Below are 24,034 nucleotides of genomic sequence, written 5' to 3' on the forward strand. Positions count from 1 at the left end.
CAGAGGTTGCAAGATATTTAATACGAATATATATTTTGTAGAAACCTAACTCCAATCACAAAAATATTTAAACTGGCAATCATCCACAATATTAATAGGTCTCGGTATATAGTGAGACCATTTTTACTATTTACTACATATGTACGTTTAAGACGGTATTACTATTCATATTGTATATTAAGCTTTTACTAAATATAGGTCTGCAATAAACATCTTGCACATATATAATATATAATAATTTCAATAAAATTTTGCCGATATAATCACGTAATCGCGTCTTATTAGTGTTATGAAAGTTTTAAAACGTTTCATATGATAAGCACAATATAAAAACGAAACTCTTCTGTGCGCAAGTGTAGGTACGAAAACTTTTGCCACCCACTGTACACATACACACACACACACCATACAAATGAAGCTATCATTTTTTATACTTTTAAATAACTAGATTTTTAACTAATAGTAATAGAAGGAAATTCATATTTGTATCACCTACGCATATAAGTAATATATTTCAAGTATATTATGAAACAAAATGTTCCAACTTTTATTGTTATTGTGGACTAACGTACCCCCTAACCTAATGAAAAAAAAAGTGACGAAAACTGATGTTAGGGAATTTATTGGTAATGATTGGTATTGCATATTTTTGAATAATGATGGAGACAGTGCATCCATCTAGAAGCTAGGATTACCGATGTCCGCCGCCGCGGCGACAGAGTCAACATCCGGCGACGCAGAGATGCGCACGTTTCGGCGCTCGCCGAGGGAAAAGGGACGCCGCGATCGTGACTTCGAGACATGAGAGCGACGATGAAGCCCGCCAGCATACACAGCAGCACCTGAGGAGCACGCTCGCTTCCACTAGTACATCCAACAAGGAATTCGGCCGGTTCACTTGGGATTTACGTAGGTTCGGTCTTTGGTCTTAAAGTTTATTCTGAAACGATCGAAAGGCTAACTTTTCTACCAACGAGGTAACACACCTCTTCCTCTGAATCATGAATGGTTCTATGATTCTCTTTTTAAATAGAAATTATTGATAATTATTGTACGTTCTTTCGTTATCTAATTATCAAATCCCTTTATTCAATGTTGATAATATGTTTTAAGTATCTTACCGATTAAATTAGTTATCTAGTACGAATTAATAAATATGTTTTCACTTATTCTATATAGATTTATGCATTTGTATAGATTCAGTTTTGTGACAATTATTTTTCACTTTTGTTTAAGATGTATGACTCCACATTTTACAAGCATTTATAAAATTACAGAATTTAATTAATCTCTTTTATGCATATCATTTTCCTTTTTTTCATATAATTTAAATTAACAAAACTGTCATCCAAAATTATTTTTACTGAGGTTGTACAACTAATCACGTAATGTTTGTTTATGTATAGTAGAATATAGAAATACGTGAACATTTGCTTTGTATCTTGTGGATTTGTTTTATTTTGATTTTAAACACTAAAGTGTTGTTCGCATAAGGCAATATTCCTAATCTAATTTTTATCCTATCAATGAAAAGTCAATAATGAAATATGTAACGTCACAATATATTAATTGTGATATTTAATTTTAAAGGTATCTTTTGAAAAATGTTTGTAATTATAAATATATTTATAAATACAATTTTGTACATGAATTTATATTTATCATACTAATGCTTTTAGTTAGTTTCATGTAATCACTTGAACTTTTCTTAATTACTATATATTATTATGTTAAAGAAATAAATCCTACTGAAATTATTTTTTTGCATTTTATCAAATTTTAGGTGAGAAGAGAATCATTCGTTTAATAATTTTTGGTGAGAATATACTACTATCATTGGTACTAAGAGTATTTCTCTTTTGTGCGTCTTATCCAAAGAGGTTCTCGACGTCCGTAATCAAGGGCACGAGGTTTGTTCTATTGTATCTTTGATAATTTATAAACCTACATATTTGTCTGTTATTTATTACCTACGTAACAATAATGAAATATATATTATTAAATTTGATTTCTTGTATGCTATCTTATTACATATATTTCCAAAGTAAATATATTTTATAGCTTAAGTAAATTGTTTTAGAGCCATGTCATCAGGCGCAGGTTCCAGTGGAACTGGCCGGGGGCGTGGTTCATCACTGGCAGACAATAAGCCAGAGAGCAAGGAAGCCAAGCCTAATCCAAAGATGTCGAAAGCTTTAGGAACATCCGCCAAAAGGTAGCACATCCATCATCCAAAATTAAAAAGACTCTGCCATGGAGACTTAACAAGAGCTTAAACTAATCTTCTTGTCGCAGGATACAAAAAGAATTGGCAGAAATCACATTAGATCCACCACCAAATTGCAGGTTTGATTTTTTCCCTTAATTATTTTTATCATTTATGTTATTTGTGATATTAACACATTCATAGTAAAGCTTATTTTCGCTAACTTTCTGTTTGTGCCAATAATACAGTCGAACCTGGTCAATTCAGAAATCTCTATAGAACTACAATTTTGTTCATTCCCTTCCCCTCCATTGAAAAAATCTCTAGAAGTCGAAGTAAAACTTACTTTGTCCAAATACATTATTTTACCTTTGTAACTTGAATCTAGAATAGCTGGACTTCTTCAAGTCGATGTTTGCCTTCATAAATCGAACTTCTATCGCTACTGCCTCTGCAACTCGAAATATATCCATAACTACGCTATGTGTCACAGAATGTGAGAAACAAAAAATTCGATATTTTTTTCTTTTAGCTGTTAGGATTGTCTCGAATAATATAAGACAAGGTTCGACTGTAGTACTTACTTACGTAAAAGTAAAAAATAGTTTGACTTTCAAATTTCTTTCTTTTAGTAATTAGAAAAGTTTTATTACAATCAATGGTCTAATTGTTAATTTTTGCCAAAATTCGAATTTTTGTTCTCGTTTCTTATATTACTAAATAATCTATGTAACTTTGGTATTTATCTTATAGTGCAGGACCTAAAGGAGACAATTTATATGAATGGGTATCAACAATACTTGGACCTCCTGGTTCAGTTTATGAGGGAGGAGTATTTTTCTTAGACATACACTTTTCCCCAGAGTATCCATTTAAACCTCCAAAGGTATGTTAATGGCATAATTAATTATTATTAATTTTGTGATAAATTTTATAACGAAATTTATGTCAGTAAAAGTTATAGAGTTGATGTGCAATAATCCCATATTAAAATAAAGAAAAATTGTTTATATACAAGATGACATGAAATTTCCAATAAATTATTTTATTTTTAACGCTTTAGCGTTCTAATCAAAGTTTACGTTATTAAATTATTATTCAAACTTTTTTCACTATATAATGCTTTAATCATATACATTTATTATAAAATTAATAGCAAATAATACTCGATAAAATTTTAGTGACAGTTTACTAAACGTGTAATTTTAGATTGTAATTTATTAAAAACAAAATGTAACAAAACTGAATATAGAAATAGTTATGAAATAAAGAAGATAAAATTATTTATGCCGATTTTAACTTTTCAATATTGGATACTTAATTTATAAAGATAATATAAGAATACAGCATATTTTCTTTGAAAAAGAGACTTTTATGCAGTCATCATAAAACGTTTATAATCTCTGTCTATTCTCATTAATGGGCTGCATATTTTTCAGAACGTATTGTATTATATAGTACAAACAAAAAACAGTCCATTGTGGATCATCTATTAAAAGTAGTGGGAAGAGTGACAGAAAATCATTAAGATATAATTAATCGTTAATATAATGTTTTTAGGTTACATTCCGAACACGTATCTATCACTGTAATATCAACAGTCAGGGTGTAATTTGTTTGGACATTTTAAAGGATAATTGGTCTCCCGCGCTAACCATTTCAAAAGTACTATTATCTATCTGTTCTCTCTTAACAGACTGTAATCCAGGTAAAATAAACCTCATAAATATTATAGTTAAATTATTTTAGGTATTAATATAATATATTTTCTTTAAATAAAGCTAACGAAATTAATATATGTATTTATGTATCTTCAAATTTGTTGTTGTGCAATTTTGTATTATCCTAAAATCATCTTAAATAAATGAATATATTATATAAAATAGGAATATGAATAAATTTACTATTACACTAATATTTATGATATTGTTTGTGTTTCAGCGGATCCTTTAGTAGGAAGTATAGCAACGCAGTATCTACAAAATAGAGAAGAGCATGATCGTATAGCACGACTTTGGACTAAGCGTTATGCCACATGAATCACTTTGAATAAAGCTGATCTCCTTGTTCTTTCAAAGCGAACTTAAGAGAGCCCGTTCGACTATACTAAAATTTTGATTATTCGGATTGATCAGTCATTTTTAATAAATTAATGAAAATAATAAAATTTTCTCGATTAATCGAACGTTATTTGTAAGATTAAATTGCCTTAATGTAGTGGTACTTTTCTTTAAACTATATTTTAATTAAAATTATTTGTCCGTGTAAACAGTGATTATTTTACAGACATTGCTTCGCTAATCGGCATTAGATATAGCCGCATTAAAGGGAAGTCACCTCACATTAAAAAATGCTTCACAGCTGGTAAAAATGTTCGGTTATTCGAAAAAATGTACTGAAATGTACTTGCTAATCATGATTTCTGTTTATATTTAAATTATACTTTTTAATAAATCCCATTAATGATTATAAGTGATCATTCGAATAATCATCAATTCAGGTTCTCTGCACCTTCGAAAACTTATCGTATGTATATGTATATCTATCGAAGGATTGCTTTAAATGAAAGACTCTTTAAGATCGTCCATACGATCATTGTGATGTGCTTTTATATCGAGTATGTAAATGTGCCTAAGATGAATGAATGTGCGTGCATGTGCTACCTTACTACTCTCGTTTTCACCCTACAGCTCTTAAAACGTGTTTATATCTTCCAAAATGTATTCTTGTGAATACAATTGACTAACGATGCCATAAAAATGTACATCTAGCCTTAATATTTAGTCTCGATTCATTTTTTTCCATTACATGTACTGATCTTCAGTATGCAAATATCCATTTTTTTTTTTTTTTTTTTTTTTTTTTATAATAAATTGTTTGTATGAAAAATATTTACATCAATTAGATTCGAAACTTTTATAGTAGCGTTACAAATTCTTTTAACCAATAAACTTTTACAAAATATATTTGGTACTGATATTAGTAATTGGTACCAATGTAATATATTAAATTCAACAGAAAGTATTCTTTTCTATTGTAAATCATAGATCTATGATAAATTTTTCTTTTAAATTATACAAGATTTTTTAAATATAAAAGTTATTGTACAATGTCTTCCAGAATTAGAAGCGATTTACTTTTCAAGGTAAAGAAATAGATTGGTATTATGAATTTCTGTAATATGTAAGTACACATTTTCATAATTATAATAAAGAGAACTTTTAGTTTTTTAAACTTTCTTAAAAGTATGGCACAGGGGTGAAAAAGTGAAAGTGAGGGCTTCTTTATCTTTTTCTTGTTTTCTCTGTTCCTTTCGTTTATTTGCTCGTTTTAAAAATTTGCGATGAGATAGTATTTAAAGTGGTATGTCCATTGAGAGTATCGAATAATATTGATAGGTTAGGCAATATTATGAACAATACAAATAATCTGACCTGTAAGTAATTAGGCTGATAGTTATCATAAGGGTCCCTTTAAAACGTTGCATTCTTCACATAATTTCTATATGAAGTGTGATTAATCGTATTACGTAAAATTATTTGATCGAAATTAATTTTCATTTAAACACATTTCATTCCACCGAATTAACAAAGATTCTAGTATTATGTAGAGATTTTTTACGTAGTTTTTAATCTATTTGATTATACCTATTCGGTAATTGATTATGAATATGAATATGAAACAAATAATAACTATGAAAGCTAAATTAGCTTTGATAAATCTGTTAAAAATTGTGTAGCAATCAATATGCTTTTCAAGATTGTTTTAATCGGGCCCATAAAACTTAAATCGCTGTAACTGTAAATAAACATAATTTTCTCCGTGTTAACGATAAAGAGTCACAGTCCATGGTTTCCATAAAATTTGTATTGATTACATTAACAAATAATTCAAAAAGTAATACTATTGTACAATTTTTTTATATGAGATTGAAGATGAACGAAGTATTCAAGTTATAGAACTCAAATACATTTTATACCGATTAATTATTAATTTTACTAAAAGATAAATTAACGTATATAAAAATTGTTCAGCTATTAATGTCATCATAGCCTCTATCACAAATGAAATTAACAATAACAAAAGACAAAAATTTTAAAGTTTCTAGAACTGAGCATTCACTGTCTTAATTAGTTATTTCATTCATTAATTATTGTACAGTTTACGTCGTACAAAGGGATTTTGTTTTTATATTTCATTGAAATTACTGTCGAGATTCTTGTAAATATATTCTGTGCGGTTCTTGATAAAATGATCTTTTGGACCCCTGAAATTGTATATAGATCGTACGTAGAAATTTGCTCTTTTGTAATTAAATGTTAAAAAAAAGTAAAAACATTTTTTATGAAGCGTGTTTCATCATACGAATTATGTAAAGGAGATTGTTTAAACGATTCTTTGAGTCATTTGAAGACTCGCTTAAGAAGAAGAAGGTTTCAATAATTTCCGAAATGTGCTAAATTTAAACAGCTTTTTATAACTCGTATAAAGTAAGAGTGCGATAGAAGAATTTAGAGAATATATAAGTAGTCAATAATAACTGATGTTTCTAAGGTAATATTATGGCACAAAAGATCGTTTAAACGGATTCCTGTTCTATTTTTCCTTGTGAATTTCTTTTCAACATATAGTTGTAAGACGCTACAAGAGAGCATCCTATATGATTAATAAATGTTAGTCTGCTAATCTTAGAGTGAATATAGAACAAAATAAAAGAAGAAAATCTGGTCGTATAGAATGTTTACTGATGATATTTCTCTATTTTTATTTTAATTTTCTTTTAAGTGAAACACATAAACAATTGAAGCATGTTTATAAGAAATATAATTTCACTCTAATAATTATCATTTACAATTAATGGGAATAATGGTCAATTGAGGATACAAATGCAATCTTTACTTAATATATTTTATTTGTATAGATAAAAGCTATACGTACAAGATGTGCTAAAGTGGTCAGCTCTTAAAGAACATTAATAATAATATATCAATTATTAATTGATGAATTAAATTACAAGTAGAAAAATATTGTAAGCGACTAAATGCTACAAAAAACAACTATTTACTTCTCATTTAATACTGACTTTGTTTTTGTCTTTATTACATTATTATCAGTCTTTTATTTTTGTCAGCCAATCATCTAAGGTAACATTCGAATGCTAATTTTCGTTTCCATTACATAGAGTATGAATTACAATTTTTCAAAGAAATTATACATAAATTGATATAGATCAAATATTACCATTAAATGAGAACGTTCCTTATCGAATAAAAAGATCTTAATGTTGTAACATTTAACATATCATTATCGTGTAAAATCTAATATAGTCTAAAATTAAATGAATATACATGTATCGAAATTAATGTAACAGAAACATTTTAACATCTACACATTTATACAACTTAATATTATAGATTAAATTATAGATCTAATCTTATATGAATTTAAAAGGTAGAAATTTAAAAAGTAGAAACTGTAAAAATGAAATATGTTTAAAATAAACAAATTATCATATAGTAAAAATATTGCAAATGAAGTTTAGAATACAAATTTAACTTGGAGATAATCTAAAACAAGAACTATTATTAAATAAATTTCTATAATTAAAACACAAAGTTATATAATGGTAAAGATTTGCCAAATACTGAATTATTTAGCTTAAAAAAGCAAATCTTTTAGGTGCTTACTTTTAATTAAAATGATTGGTAATATGTCATTTAAATTAATTACTTCGATCAATTCTAATATATTAATTAATGATTTAGACACGTTGCAAGAAATTAGGCACACTTTAATGCTTCGGTATTATCTATCGAGAAATATTTTTCTCCGCTTGTGATTTTTCATTATTTAAAATGAAACTCATTGAAACCTCGCTTATTTTTTTTTTTTTTTTTTTAACATACTTTTTCTAGTCACGATTACTTTAGTAAACAAAGGCGAAATTTTACAAATTTTAAATTTTCTTTCAACAAATTACAAAATTAATTGAATGATTCCTTCCTTCTCGTAATTTGAAAAGTACATTATTACACTGAATCACTTAAACAATTACACAAAATAAATAATTTATAAATAAACAACGTAAAAAAAGATCTTTTTTATGAATTACCTACAATAATTATAGAACTAGTGGTATACTGTTTAAAAAGAATCATCAAAATATGTAATTTGTTACTAAACGGTTTTAACATTAGTATTTTGATAAAGTTATTTTTAATCTAGTCAAACAATTCATTATTTTTTAACATTCAAACTTTATTTTTTTTTTTTTGTCGTTAAAATATGCGAGATTTCAAACGAAAACAACAGTTATAACAATTGCAATAATTATAATAGAGTTCGTTAAATCGACGCAATGCCATAAATTTGCAATTTTATTTTGTAAATTTTGTAATGTTTTGGAAGCTGTTCCAATAATCAACAGTAAAAGACACCAGTCGTCGCAAACTTTAACGTTCATGTCAGGTGGTTATACGTTCAATTTCTTTAATTCTCTCACTGCAGAAATTAAAACTTTGGTCCCAACGTATAATTAGTTACGAAATTATAATATAGTGCAACGATCATTTCTTTCTTTTTTTTTATTTTGAAGACAAAATTAATTAATATACTCAATCTTCGTTTAATTTATTGAATAATATCATTTTTGAAATTTTTATTTTTGTGGAAGGTGACAATTATTATTCTTTGATTAATACTGAAATTATACGAATTATTACACCATATAAAAGAGTATAGTTATTAAAATTAGTTTTTGTTAAACTGTTCTAAAAAGATATTTAATGTACTTCGTGATAAATTTCTTTTCTTCGAAGAGATTACAAAGAAAAGTAAATTGTAACGCATGATTTTCATGTTAACATGTTAGATATTGGAGTTGGGTAAAAGTTATTTTCATTGTTCCAAAACTAAAATCATGAAATTGTAATCAGATAGTAATGTACAATTATAATCAGTCTGCTTTAGTGCTTGTATAACGTGATTCATTTGATCTTCTCTTACATACTACCACATTATCTTATATAGCTTACCATCCGATCATTTTCTAAAAATGTAATTATCTTTTAATGCTACATTACATCAACGCATTTAACGTTTTTAATTTGCATTATTATTAATATATAGCATAGAGTATTAGTAGAAATCATCATAAAAAATAAAATACAAAATTTCATTTATTCAAATTTACTTATTGACTTACTTTATTAAATCAATTTTCTTTATCAAGCTATAATATTTAGAAATAGAACATTTACCCAACCCTATGTGTATACAAAAAATATATTTTATATAAATACAATAGTTAGAATGAATTTAACATGTTACACAGAGTTAAAATTCGAAAGACAATTTTTCTTTCTAAGAAATCAAGTTCTGAAAGAGCCTTTTAGATTGCAATAAACGTTCAAGCCAAATATGTTATGACCTTTTTATCTCTTTTTTAAACATTCCCATGCCATAAGCTTTAATTCCACATACAGCGCAGTCTAAGAAAGAGACAATTGGTCTCAATCATTTGGCAGATAATGGCAGTATATTGAATTATATTCTCCAATAATTTGTTTCCTTCTTAAGCTAGACTGCAGATAAATATTGATTAATCTACAGCCAAGTTCTAAATAAATGGTCTTGCGACGACTCTAGAATTATTCTCTTAATGAATGCACGACGAACAATATTTAGTTATAATGCCTCCTATTGGGTGTTGAATCAGTGCGCTGCAGTCTCGCTGGAAGTAGAAATTAATTAAGTTGACTGTAATAACACGCAACTTCTAATAGATAATGTTGAATACCTCAAGTTGCAAGTGAGAAGGTGCACGGTTACCTACGCTTCCCAGAATAAGGATCTCAATTATATTCAAAATCTTTAATATTACGTTACATACTGCATATTATAACGCTATTCATCGTATTACTATTCAAATGGATAATATTAAAGATTTAAGTTGTTTTGAAATTTGGACGTATAATTTTTACTTATTTGGAATAGTTCTTCTATTAATACTAAATTTCAATCAGAATGTATTTATTGGAAAGCAGCTTTCAAACTTATGAGAATTCTGTCTTTGACACAAATAAGAATATAAAGATTACTTTTATTCTTGCAATATTATGTTACGTCCCGCGATCGTCGCGACCCGTAACTTAATCTAACTAGAAAATCAAGAGAAAACAGATACGTATATATTTATAACTTATGTACTTTCATCTCTTCATGTAATTATATTTTTAATTGAATAACAATAAATAAGATTTAATTGTTATTCAAATCTATATACATACATATATAATACATACACAGTACATATATAATAATTACTCAGACATTTCATTTTAAGGCAATAAGAAAGACGGGAAAAAATACGAAAACAATGTGAATGTTACTTTAACATCTTCGTTTAAATGTCTTCAATTATATCTAAATAATATCTTCATTTAAATTATAAATATTAATATTAAATGAAATATTTAAACGATAATATTTCCCTTTAACATTTTTTGAAAATCAACAATAGAATTATTTATATGTAGCGCTAGTTTTCTGAGAAGAAATAAACCTTTCCATTTCTTTTATTGTAATCTAGTGTAACATCCAGATAATGGAAAGCGTAGCTCTAAATTTTTAAAGAATCATATAGCATCAGTATTAATGAAACACAGCTGTTTATTAACAATGCTGAACTTGTATCAGTGTAGAAGACAAGTTCAATACAAAATCGTCTCCGAAATTATCTAAATATGCACAACTGTGTAATCATATGATCATATTTACTGATTGTAATCATAATTTATTGTACCAACATTATGTAAACTTTGTACAAACAATATAGAACGTTTTTTTCTTTTATATAAATAGAGATTTTCTTAGATCATCTTTCTGTGACAATAATTTATCTATTATCTTTAAATAAGATAATATTTTAATTAAATAAAAGGCATGATGGTGCAACTATCAAATTAAAAAGTAAAAATAAAAAATAATGAATTAACATAAATCAAAGTGATCGTTATAAGTGCTACTTTTATTTTATTCGATGATTAGACCATAATGCCTTTTAAATATCTTTCTTTATTTGAACATGACATTTTTTAGTTAAAAATTGTTGTTTTATACATTGTGTCTTTGTTGCGGTATTTTTAAAAAGTTGTATGCATCGCTTATAGACCATTTTGGAAAATACCACATAGAATCTAAGAAGTTACGGTGTTAAATTATTTTTTACAGAAGTACAAAGAAACTTAAATTTAATAAAAGAAAACTAAAATTATTTGATGAAAGAAGCTCAATACTTTTAACAATTACAATAATATCATGTGTATACATACAAGGTCAAATAGAAACTGAGATAATATACACTATTATCCATGAATAAATTATTACAACAAACACGTGGATATATATGTACTCAACATAAAAATCTCTTAACATAAATATATAATTTTTGGTTTGTAGTTCTTGAATTTCAATGTGCAGTTTATAAACAAAGTACAAAAGATTCTTCTCGATTAACATAGAATAAAAATGGTCAGTCTTAAAGAAACAGTCATAAAAGACATGATACTGCACAAAAACACTTGTCTTATTTGATATGAAAATTGCAATTTTAAGAATGAATTAATACATTCAAAACCAAAAGTAAACGTTGTAATACTGCTTTCGTTACCACTGTTATTAATTTTAATAATAATATCTGCAATCAGTAGTAATAGCAATAGCAACAATTGCAGTATTAAATAGTTATAATAACGGGGAATAATAAAGTGATGTTACTTACGTATATATAAAATATAAAACATTACTGAGAACAGCATTATTAATTAATTAGTTTTTATAGAAGCGATCTTTTATATATTATTTTGTGCAGCATGGTAAAAAGAACATATAAAGTGCTATTTGTGCAATACTCTGTTACTTAAAGAAGAACACAGAAACAATATACATATATAAAAGAGTGAAAGGAGAAGATCATATTTTGAAGTCTGAGTGCAATTTCTAGGCATTAAAATTGGAGTTATCTGTCTGCTTACACAGTCTCGTACTCGCGACGAATTGAACGTGCCAGACAACATGCAAAGACGACTCCAATTAACTGAAACAAACAGATTCCATTTTAGTATATGAATCCTATTTTTTTTTTTTTTTTTTTTTCGTTAATGAATTATATATTACCTTCATTTAACAGATAAATGTCATGTAATAGCGAACAAGAAATATGCGAACAATATGGCCTTATTAAATTATTAAATATAAAAAATCGCATAATAATAGAACAGTAAAAGAGCATTAATTTTTGGTTACTATGTTACGACTGAATGATACATATCTTTGCAATGATTGATTTGTATATTTTTATAAAATTACTTCTTTCGTATCCTTTTTTAAATTTTTATGAATAATATAAAAATATCCTAAATTAGAGGAAGTAAATAATAAAAATTACCTGAATAATAGCAATGCCAATACCAACACCACCCAAGATCAAAGCATTGTGCTCAGTAGCAGACTGAAGATTGCCCATACAGCCATTTGGATGTATATGAATCGAATTTGAGTCGCATTTACTTCCTTCTGGTACTTCTTTACAACACGAATTTGGTACAGTATTTTCCGGGAATCCAACATGAGCCCAATCAGTAGGGCCAACCATTCCGCAACATTCCAACTATAATTTGGCAGTTTATTTGAAATATATATTTATTAAAATTCAATGAGAAAATATGGTAGAGATTTTGAATTAGCAACATTAACATTTATTATATACTAATTTATATTGAATAGTTCAATATCAGTATAATTAATAATATACATCATATTTACATTCAGTAATATTAATATAAAGTAATATAACATAAATACTTTAACAAGTTTTTGTATAAAAATCTATTCTTTCTATATTTCAAATCTCTTTAGTAAAAATAAGCATCATTAAGCATACTTACATCATGTTGCATAATATCCCAAGATTTACGAATATCATTATTGGTCGAGTATTCTTCCATAGTGGTATTTAATCGATGTTCTACCATTGTACGAACTTCTCCACTCATCATATATCCAGCAATTCCAGCACCGAGTTCAAGTGCAAAGATTAAAAGCAGTAACACAGAAAACTGTACGGAACAAATATAAGAAACAAACAAAGATTGTTATTTAAGATTAATTAATTAACAAAAAAAAAAAAAAAAAAAAAAAAATACCTTTTCTTAGAAAAATAAATCAGATTTTAGGTTTAATCTTAATTGAATATCTATATTTGCTATAGTTAAATAATTATAGAAAAATTTACTCTAATATAAAAAAGATTATGATGTACAAAAGTGTTATATAAATATTGGCTATTGCTATTATATAAAAATTATTATGTAAATATTATTGTATAAATAATGGCAGGCTATTACCGTTAATATCATACAATGATTCTCCTTGACAGCTCCACAACAACCAAAGAATGACACAATAAACACAATAATACCAACTACAATCATCAATACTGGTCCTGTAAAGAACCAACTGTCCATAAAATTATTGTAGCCACTATAAACCACCAAGATCACAGTGCCAACTGCAATGAATACAATTCCTGTAATCTGCAATCAGAAAAATTTAACAATTATTTTCAACGATAATAACAGTAATAACATTAATAAAAATTATTATGATGTAATACGATATTACTTTTATCATGTATTATAACATAATATAATATTGAGAAATTATGTAGTAATACAATAAACATATTGAAACTTTTAAGAATATGCATTTCTTGATAAAATGGAAAGCTTATACTCCGTTTAATGTTTATGTAATCAATATTAATTGATACTAATATTATTTATGAATGCGTAACTTCATTTATTTTAATTGTAATTTTAAAATAATTTATATTCATTTGTAACATGATAAATGAATAGATGGATCTAATAAGAACAGGAATTAAATGGAGATGTTTAAAATTTATTTATTTCATATTACACAATTCTTGTTACAATTGAAATGTATGCAGAAATTATTTTCTTTACCAGGAACAGAATCTAATTTCTCGTTTAACAGACACATTATCATCTCGCTTGGTAGTCACAGTGTTATCCCCGCCAATTTCACGAATTGTTTGCACAGAGCGAGCGTCAGCGTTACTTCCGATCCGTGATCGGCAATATCTTATTTACCAATTAGTCATCAAAATATAAAAAGTGAAATTTTTACAATTTTTAATTTACGACTATCGTTTGCAATAAAAAATGGAACTAAAAAAATAGGTTCGGGCTAGTTTTTTGCATAAATTATTCTCAATAATTATTATAATTATACTAATTATTTTTAATCTAAATTTAATAAATATGATTTAATAAAATATCGTCACATTTCAAAATAGTGCTTATAAGAATAGATAACAATATATGAACGTCGAGTAGGTTTACAAAGGAATAATTCATGAGGTTATGTGCAGTTACGTATACAAACGTGACTAACATAAGAAACCATAAATGCCCACGCAAATATAAGAGTAACTCATACAGATATGAGTATACTATATAGAGAAGTAGAGGTTATTTAATAATTCTTTAAACGATTTGGATAACGATACAAACAAGGAAAAGGCAGATTTCAATTTTGTTTTTTAAGAGAGAATTGAATGAAAAATTTTGCTTTCTGACAAATATTTTAGTTTTAACTTGATTACTTTAGGACAGGTATTTAAATATGTAGGTATATACGAATTGGAAATAAAATATTTGAATTTCACTGTAGAAGCGACAAAATATTAAATAATAATCGGTTTAACTTCGGTTTAGGGGACATAAAATTATTGCTCTTTTCATTTGTCATTTAAAAAGTTTTCAGCACTTAGAATCTAAAAATTTTAGGTCTTAATTTTAGGAATTCGGGAATCTAATTTTCGCACAACGACGATTATGGGTACCATACGTTATAGCTACTTTAAATTTAAACCAACTAAACATTTCTATTTTTAATACAATTGGAATCGCCGTTTATTTTGCTTCATTTTAATTTATGTATTTATCGAAATTTAAGAAAGTCCTAAATGAATGTTAAATAAACATCGAAAGAATGAGATCAAACACAGTTTGAGCTTATGGAATAGAATATAAGTAACGAGCACAACATGGAGCAAATACTTACGGCGAATATCAGGTTGAAAAGAAACGTCAGGTATTTGATGCAAGCCATTCCACCGGACACCATTTTTACATTCACTATTCGCTGACTTCGAGAAAGATAAGATCAAGTATAAAAATGATAAATACCGATGTAACCAAACAGTATGAAAGCTGTGTGCGTCCTTTATAGAATTGCGTCAAAATTATGCACTCGGATTATACACCTCGACAGCTCACCAAAGAATAGTCATATTTTCATCCATCCACCCTGCCTGACGTAGATGCGTGCGCACCTTCCCGGTAATTTATTAAAGAACCGACCATATTTCTCAAAGAGCCTCGAGCTTTAAATTTTACTTTCTAAATATTTCTAGAGTGATTATATTATTGTCAAATATGTATATAGATTTAGTATACAAAATTATTTTCTAATTATCGTTTATAATTAGAATTATGAGTATTATAAATACATGTATTATTCATTATTAGCATTTAAAATACAGGTATACAAGTATCTTTATATATAGACAAGTAACACAGTAAATATTTACAAGTCACATATTGATTATATCAAAGTGTAACTTTAATCTATGATACATGGAGAATTCAACATTCTATGAAACATACAAATACTTTACGTGTAAATGTATATTATACGAGTTATACATATCATACTTTTTAAAGAATAATGAAGAAATTTAAAAATCTTTTAAATGAAAATAAAAACAGAATCAGAATAAAATATACCAAAGAAATTTTACATGCCTTTGGCGACTTTTCTTTAGAATGCTATATAAATATATTTATATATTATAAAATTTCATTTCTTAAAATTGTACACAATTTTTCGTTGATTTAAAGTTTTGTAGAAATGCAAATTTTTCAAGTCATAAAAAATGATAATTAGGTTTATTTAATAAAAAGTTGCAAATTATTTTTATATGCGAATATAATGTAATAAGATTTGATAAGAATAAAAATTTGTTAAACGTGTATATACTTAAAATTGTACTGTTATAGATAAAAACCTCAATACAATAAAGAAGCATAATACAATATATTTAACAAAAATAACACGAAACATTAAACTTTCAGTAGGTATTAAAAATAATTATTAATAAATTTAAATATTCTCTCTTTCTTATTTTATTTTATACTTAATACGTAAAAGTTATACGTACGTATTTATCTATTTATATATCATTCGTTTTCCGATAAAAAGAGATTAATATTTTGAGAGTAAGTATAATAAAATAATATAAAATTATTATACTTCATTCTTGAAAATATTTAATTCTAAATGAGATATACAGACATGAAGTTGGAAGTGCTAGTTATATGATATATCATTCGCAATTGAGTCTATTCTTATAATCCCTTACTATCGATTATTCGCATTATAATAGAAACGATGCGTTTGTATGTTACTTGCCTCAGTTCGATATAATGCTTGTTTTACGATGAATCGACTTGACATTATATTGCTTGTATAAGACTGCTGTATGCATTTATCATGTTAAAATTTGAATTTTTAGTATTTTATTATTATTTTACTACATACGGAGAAATTTTTTAAGTCTCATGAATATATTTCAGAAATCAATTAAAAAATCTTAGCAGCAAGCAACATCCCTATATTTTTGTAATATATATTGTATATACACATATATGTAATTTTTACCAAATAATAATAATAATAATGATATCACTAATTACATACATGATAAATTACATACAGTATGTTGAATAGACAAGTATAATCAAGAAAATTTTGTTTATTATAGTAAATGTAAAGCAGATAAATATTTTATATTTTCATGCATAATCTGTATTTTGTCATGTTTTTATAATACTATGGTGCTTCAATTGGTATGGAAAAATTGTACTATACGAATATTATATTATGTATACTTACTGTAATACCTTTTTTATTTATTTTAATAGCTAGATATGATAAATCTCATTATGATGATTATTATGATGATCGTAATAAGGATATTGATTCAAAATCTGTGCAATTTCGATGTTCCAATAATTTTTGTCTAGTTAAGACTATATATATATATATATATATATATATATATATATATATATATATAATAGCTGTGCAATAGTTTTTATGAATCTTAATCAAAATAATTCAGGATTCACGTTTAAATTAATTGTTTCGTATATGTACATATATATATAAAAATTTGCTTTTATTTGGCTTTATGTTCCCATGTGGATTTATTGCAATGTTATATTTAATTGATTTTCAATCGGGACGAATGATGGAAATTAGTATATGTACAAAAATGTATAAAATGTATAAAATGAATTTTGCGGTTGGTAACCTTTGAAGTTTCGTAACCTTGGTTAAGAGTATTATGATTGCGCATGCGCTTGGACACGCAGCCACGCGATAACTGTCTAAACATAGTGAATCGTTGCGATGTTGTTAGCCGGTTTGTGCGCCTTTTTTTAACGTTGGTAGAGTGGAGAAAATATAACGTAGTTAGGTATATAGTTGCATATTGCGAAATTAATAAAGAGGGTCTCGTTTAATTGTAAGAAAATAATGGTTACTACTATGAAATTATCTCTTGGTTCACGATGTGTCAAATATCTGATGTTCATCTTCAATCTACTCTTCGTTGTGAGTAATTTGCGTTTTCATTGTTATAATGATCCTTAATTTTTAAGTACTTCAACAAGTTTATCGTTGTACAACGTTTCTCGAAAATTGTTCAAGATATTGAATTATTTATTATATTGAGAAAACGATGAAAGTTCTGTTTTAAACATCTTTTGATTATGGAACCATACTGAAAGCACAGCGTAGTTCAAAAAGTTATCATAATTAGATGGTTCCGCATGATCTTACTTCTTCCTTTTGATTTCTTAAATCATAGAAATCCCGTCGAGGTGATAATCCGATGTAACGTTATGTTCTTTTCCGTAATTTACTTTATTTAAGATCACAGAAGACTCGCGTTAATTTCATACTAACCTAAATATAACCTAAATATCGATATAAATATCGATATAGATTCTAAATTCTATGAATACTATTAGAATAATTTAATATCATAATAGAATAATATACATATTACAATAATTAACATTTATATTTCATTTTTAATACTCAATATATTAAATATGTTAAGTATAATAAACTAGTTGCATATTGATAGAAAATTAGTTGATAGATCTGTTGATAGTGATATGATTTTTTTTTTTTTTTTTCGTATATGATGACATACTTGCGTCTTGTTCTTCTGTTCTTAAGTTACATATATATACAGACTTCTACCAAGTAAACATGTATATAAATATGTCGCAGTAAAGTACAGCGTAATGCACTCGTACAATGAATCACGAATACCAGTTAAAAGATGAAAAGACGAAAAACACGCGAACTGCACATATATATATATATATATATATATGTATATACAGCTAGTTTGTATACGTATAGATATTTTTTATCTGTATTTTTCAATAATTTTATTACATTATGATTTGATTACATGCGTTGTACGTTATATAATGTTATTTAGCAAAATCTGAATAGTAAATTTCTGTCTGCTCGTATTATCGTCGCTAATAACAACATAGGTGCAGTTGAAACCTATATGAAAAAAGAAAGAAAAGAAAAATATACATTAGTAGCATATAACAATTTACATACACATGTATACATGTAATATAATATAATGTAACGCAATATAATGTGTGTGTGTGTGTGTGTGTGTGTATAAAGCTATAATACAAATATAACAAAAATCTTGTTTTCATTGTATGAAAATATTTATAATATTTGTTTGCAATAATTGTTATAAATGGAAACAAATTATGCGGATAGAGTTATTGACATTAATGTCAACCATAATGAAGTAAATTTATCCTTTCAATTATGAAATCTATGTAGGTTATACGACGAGACAGCATATTGTACTCGCGTGCAATCTGTTTTAAAACTTTTAAAGATACTAAAAAATCGTCTTATACAAATGAAAAAAAAAGACGCTGCGGACAGGATTCGAACCTGCGCGGGTAGAACCCAATGGATTTCAAGTCCATCTCCTTAACCGCTCGGACACCGCAGCCATTGAAATTTCCGTTTATTTTATAGGAATATTAAAGACATAATTGAAGTAACGAATAGTTGAATATTATACGATACTATTGTTCCAATTCTATAATCAGATCTGCTTTTGTTGATATGGAACAAAATAAAATTTTTAACATGAATATTTAATTAATTAATTAAATTAATTCAACGTTCGCAATTTGACAAAATACTTTTTAATTATTTGGGAAATTATGTAGGATTGATATATACACACAGTAATAATAGTTTTACATAGAATGTAATAACAAACGTAATAGAATTAGTTGACAAATTTGTTAAAATAATTATTTGTATTATCCTTTTTGCAATGTGTTTATTTTAATGTTAATCGAAAAAAACAGTAATTTTTATCTAATTTCCTTGTTTCACATATTTCTAAAATTCATTTCGGCCTAAAGACCCCACAATTTACATTCTTTTAGAAATTGTTAGTGAAAGTGTTTCATTTTTATCAAGGTGTGTCTAGAGGGATTTTATGAACGTGCAAAGCAACCGCATTTTTAAAAATCGTGGCTTCGTATTAGCCTCGTTCCCCTGTCAGTTAGTAATTGGATATAAAGATCTTCTAATCTGATTTTCTATTGATTCAATTTGCAATGTAAACAGAGCTAAATAATTTATATATGACAAAATATGTGTAAGAATAAATTTTTATTTAAAATGGGGACATAGGGAAAATTTAGAGCAACATCCTATAGCAACGTCAATAAGCTAACAGAGTATTTTATATAACAAAAGAATTTGAGATAATTAAGACTGCCGTTACAATAAATGCATGTTCTAACGTAAATAAATTGTTGTCTAATGAATGAAATATCTGAAGATCAAAACAAACGTATGTGTATACTCATAAAAGTCTATTGTATAGGTATCTTATTATTCTGGCATACATATATCTACGAGAATACGTATCCACTGTAACCATAGCCTAGCAAGCTAGCCTAACCTCGGAACAGTCTGACCCTAATTTGAATGATACTTTGTAGAACTTGAAGAACAGCAAAAGATAATACCTAGAAAAAATAATATGCAACTAGAAGGACTTAAATCGATATCTATTTCACTCTATAAGCTATATTAGTACTATATAAGCCGCTGTTCATAGAAGACAAAAGTATTCTGGGAGAAATCGATTTCTATAACAACTAAAACGATCGGCTACTTTCGAGAATAACTTTTCTCATGGGCGGGCGGGTTCTTTTAAGAACTTACAAAATACGAACTTAATCGCACGACGCTACAGTGGCGTCGGCAATCATTAAGCGCTTCATTCGCATTTACGATAACAATACATTCGGTATATGTTAAGTCAGGTAGTGGGCGAAATCGCTTACGCGTAATCCAACGAGAGCATTCATAGTAGTAGGTAGTTGGAGTCAAATGAAAATCTGTGATCCGATTTGTGAATTCCTTAGATTTCGAAAAGAAAATCTTAGATTTCGATTGATCGTGATCTGACAATACCCTTGACCGCTAGAGAGAATCAGGCTTTAATCGTTGAAAAACGTCGCCGATCGTTATAACGTTAATGTTAAAATAACATTACAATTCGTCCTAAGCCTATATTATAATTTATTCGAAATGAGAAAAGTGACGATATGTGTAGAAAATATGTGTGTATTCTTATTTCCAGATCACGGGTATAATCTTATTATCCATTGGTATTGGGATTCATGGAGTTTATCACAGTTATCAACATTTCCTGGATAATAAATTTTTATCTGTTCCCTCTCTGCTGATTGCAATCGGTGCAATTATATTTTTCATAGCCTTTTTCGGATGTTGCGGCGCTGTACGCGAAAGTTATTGCATGATAGTTACGGTAATCTATATTTAAATAAACTTTTATACCTTTTTGTATTAGTTTTTCAAATTTCTGTTAAAATCGGAGATTACTACAGGTAAGCTAACTCTGGGTAATCTCTGAACGAATAGTTTCTTAATAAATAAATTCGGGCTTTTATGTAGTTGATAATTTTACAGGAAAGGGCACATCTCAGCGATTTATAGACCACGACCTTGAAGTATGTTGCGAAGGTCTACATTGTGAATAATTTTTTTTTCCATACATGTAACCATCACTCGGCCTTTGTTTCCAAGATACTCGCAAAAATCTTGCATTAAATTTTATTACCGTTACACTCCATTCTGGCATATTCTGGCTCATTGATGCTAATCACCTTTAAGATAAATAAAAAAAAATGATAAGCGAATGCGTTATAGGTTGGCCGAGCGATGTCATTGAATTCGGCGTAGTGTGCCCCTTTCTCTATAATTACCCTTTTTTTACGAACATATTATCGATGTTCCTTCTCTTACATCTTTTTGCCACGAGACATCTAGCATCAGTTTAGCGAAAATTTTATACCGGTAAATGAAACTAAAGTTTAATAATAAAATGTAATTCCTTGATTTCAGTTCACGTCGTTGTTGGTGGTAGTTTTTATTTTGGAATTCTCAGGTGGTATATCTGGATACGTTCTAAGAGCCAGGGCGTCCTCAATTATTCAGAATAAGATGGAAAATTCAATGCAAATGTATAAAAACAATCCAGAAGTGTTAAATGTTTGGGATAATCTTCAGCGCGACGTAAAGTTTCTTTATTTTCTTTAAACCTTTTGATTCTTTTTCTCTCAGTATATGTATAATATTTATATTAGTTATTTGTACGGGAATTCTAATTTTTGAAAAAAGCGAGCTTAATACTTCGGAATCTTCAAATTAGCAATTTTATGAAAGCTTAATTAAGGTACTCGTAACACGTATCGTCAAAATTTCGAGAAGATTGTAAGAAAATCGATCTATGCTACAAATACCTTAAATAAATAACAAATATACATATCAGGTTCCTTGCTTTAATTTAGGCAAACGAATATTATTGCAGTTCGATTGTTGCGGCACAACAAACGCGACTGATTGGGTAAATATTGGACACATGAACGCGACAGACATTCCTGTCTCGTGTTGTATCGATGGAGCAGGCGTAGAACCGAAAAGTTGCAGTGTTGCGTCAGCAATGGTACACCAGGGTTGCTATAATAAGTTCCTTTCTTTCGTTAAATCTCATGCTATGCAACTTGGTGGAGTTGGACTCGGTATTGCTTTCGTTCAGGTAATCGTTACATCGCTGTTTGGCTCTGATAGTGCCGTACATTTGAAAAGCGATCAAATTTTCGAGACGGCGCTTCTTAAAATTCACATTTTTCAAAATACTACCGAATACAGGCCTTATTAATATAACTACCCTGTGACGTAAAAAACTGATAGAATTATAAATACAGTGCCGTTTTACATGATAAAAACAATTATACCATTATAGCGAATTTGAAATTTTTTCAGTTGCACCACTATCAATGTCAAGCAGCGGTATGTGTAAATGAAAAGTAAAAAGTAAAGTAAAATGCGAGAAAGCAGAAACAATTGAGAAATTTAAACGAAAATTATAGATTAATATAAATTTGTTTCTATACATGATCGATATTTGTCAAAATTATATTTTTCAAATATGAAGATAGTCCATCATCATGTCAGTTTGTTATTTGTTTCAGGCGATGGGAATCTGTTTCTCAGTTTTCTTGGCTCGATCGATTCGAAACAGTTACGAGTCGGTCTAATATCTTTTCAGCGATTGGAGAACGTATCACGTACATCATGATCAAATGAAGATTAGAAATTAATTCTGAATGAAAGCTATAATCATAGTCTAATCTTAAGAAGCGTTAAATGAAAAAGGTATTTTACGTTTCTAGGATTTTCTATCATATTATAATCAAAGAAGCTATTGAATATGGTATTGAAATGCTATTGAAATATCTACATATTTCCTTTGTTTTTAATAATTAATGTTTAATGAAAAAGCTAATCACGACAAATTATGTTCCTCTCGAAACCATCTAACTTTTATTTGAAACATTTTTCATTAAAATCATTGCTTGTACATTGTACATTGTACATTGTAATCGAAGTGGATCCAGTGACGTGCATTTAGGCATTTCTAAATCTTGGATTAAAAATGTTATATATAAATTAATATTCTACTTACAATCCAAGTTGACATCATATCGAGCCTAAACACGGCTCTCATGCACTATTTGTCTTCCCGAAAGTGCCACAAATTATATATTTCAGCACTGGGCACGTGAAAACTTTAGCTTCCCGCTGATTTTACGCGTACAGGATGTTTTCCTAAAAGAAGAAAAAGAAAAAAAAAAAAGATGATAATAATAATAGTAATATAATGGCCTCGATACATTCGAAAAAATAGTTTTGTTGTACATCGTGTGCTTCCTTTCTTTCGGAACTACTCAGATTATGCTTTATACATTTTTCAATATCATTCAAAACGAAGGAGACATTTAGATAGTCAGGTTTTAGTATCCCATCCTGTCTACCGATGCACATATCTTCAGTAAATATAATAAAAAAGTTTTGCGATCTCTATCAGAAGAAGTAAAATGTTGTGCATTCAGTTTGTACATGAAATAAAAGAGTAGAAAATCATTTTTCGTTATTTCATTAAAAAAAAGACAAACTTCGTTGTACGTATAATGTACGTATATCCTTGTATGCTTGATGAATATATGC

The 24,034-nt window shown here is 27.7% G+C and overlaps 3 protein-coding genes and 1 non-coding gene across 10 annotated transcripts; 2 read left to right on the top strand and 2 right to left on the bottom strand.

Annotated features, from left to right (window-relative positions):
- Positions 1 to 669: 669 nt before the first annotated feature.
- On the top strand, positions 670 to 6,944 carry Ubc2 (ubiquitin conjugating enzyme 2). Of its 5 annotated transcripts, none has more exons than XM_072021070.1 (7): positions 670 to 977; positions 1,784 to 1,910; positions 2,081 to 2,215; positions 2,296 to 2,346; positions 2,960 to 3,092; positions 3,767 to 3,914; positions 4,148 to 6,944. In XM_072021070.1, the coding sequence occupies exons 3-7, from the start codon at positions 2,085 to 2,087 to the stop codon at positions 4,243 to 4,245; spliced, it is 561 nt and encodes a 186-aa protein (XP_071877171.1). In that variant the 5' UTR covers positions 670 to 977; positions 1,784 to 1,910; positions 2,081 to 2,084; the 3' UTR covers positions 4,246 to 6,944. The 5 variants fall into 5 exon arrangements, with proteins under 5 accessions (XP_071877171.1, XP_071877172.1, XP_071877169.1 ...); XM_072021071.1 differs by having other exon boundaries at positions 670 to 913; positions 2,062 to 2,215; XM_072021068.1 differs by having other exon boundaries at positions 670 to 913.
- Positions 6,945 to 7,095: 151 nt separating this feature from the next.
- LOC139996604 (CD63 antigen) lies at positions 7,096 to 15,617 on the bottom strand. 3 transcript variants are annotated; one of them, XM_072021063.1, is made up of 6 exons: positions 15,356 to 15,617; positions 13,612 to 13,800; positions 13,153 to 13,323; positions 12,654 to 12,875; positions 12,241 to 12,302; positions 7,096 to 9,938 (listed from the first exon to the last, which is right to left on the bottom strand). In XM_072021063.1, the coding sequence occupies exons 1-6, from the start codon at positions 15,416 to 15,418 to the stop codon at positions 9,920 to 9,922; spliced, it is 726 nt and encodes a 241-aa protein (XP_071877164.1). In that variant the 5' UTR covers positions 15,419 to 15,617; the 3' UTR covers positions 7,096 to 9,919. The 3 variants fall into 3 exon arrangements, with proteins under 3 accessions (XP_071877164.1, XP_071877167.1, XP_071877166.1); XM_072021066.1 differs by lacking the exon at positions 15,356 to 15,617 and adding an exon at positions 14,233 to 14,384; XM_072021065.1 differs by lacking the exon at positions 7,096 to 9,938 and adding an exon at positions 10,221 to 10,365.
- A 2,115-nt stretch (positions 15,618 to 17,732) lies between these two features.
- On the top strand, positions 17,733 to 23,312 carry LOC139996703 (CD63 antigen-like). The gene is made up of 5 exons (XM_072021232.1): positions 17,733 to 17,971; positions 21,084 to 21,272; positions 21,869 to 22,039; positions 22,335 to 22,562; positions 22,999 to 23,312. The coding sequence occupies exons 1-5, from the start codon at positions 17,894 to 17,896 to the stop codon at positions 23,062 to 23,064; spliced, it is 732 nt and encodes a 243-aa protein (XP_071877333.1). The 5' UTR covers positions 17,733 to 17,893; the 3' UTR covers positions 23,065 to 23,312.
- Positions 19,343 to 19,424, bottom strand: Trnas-uga (transfer RNA serine (anticodon UGA)). The gene has a single exon. It is a non-coding gene; the product is annotated as a tRNA-Ser (tRNA).
- Positions 23,313 to 24,034: the final 722 nt, after the last annotated feature.

The sequence above is a fragment of the Bombus fervidus genome, chromosome 18 (genome assembly GCF_041682495.2).
Source record: "Bombus fervidus isolate BK054 chromosome 18, iyBomFerv1, whole genome shotgun sequence".
Lineage (NCBI taxonomy): Eukaryota > Metazoa > Arthropoda > Insecta > Hymenoptera > Apidae > Bombus > Bombus fervidus.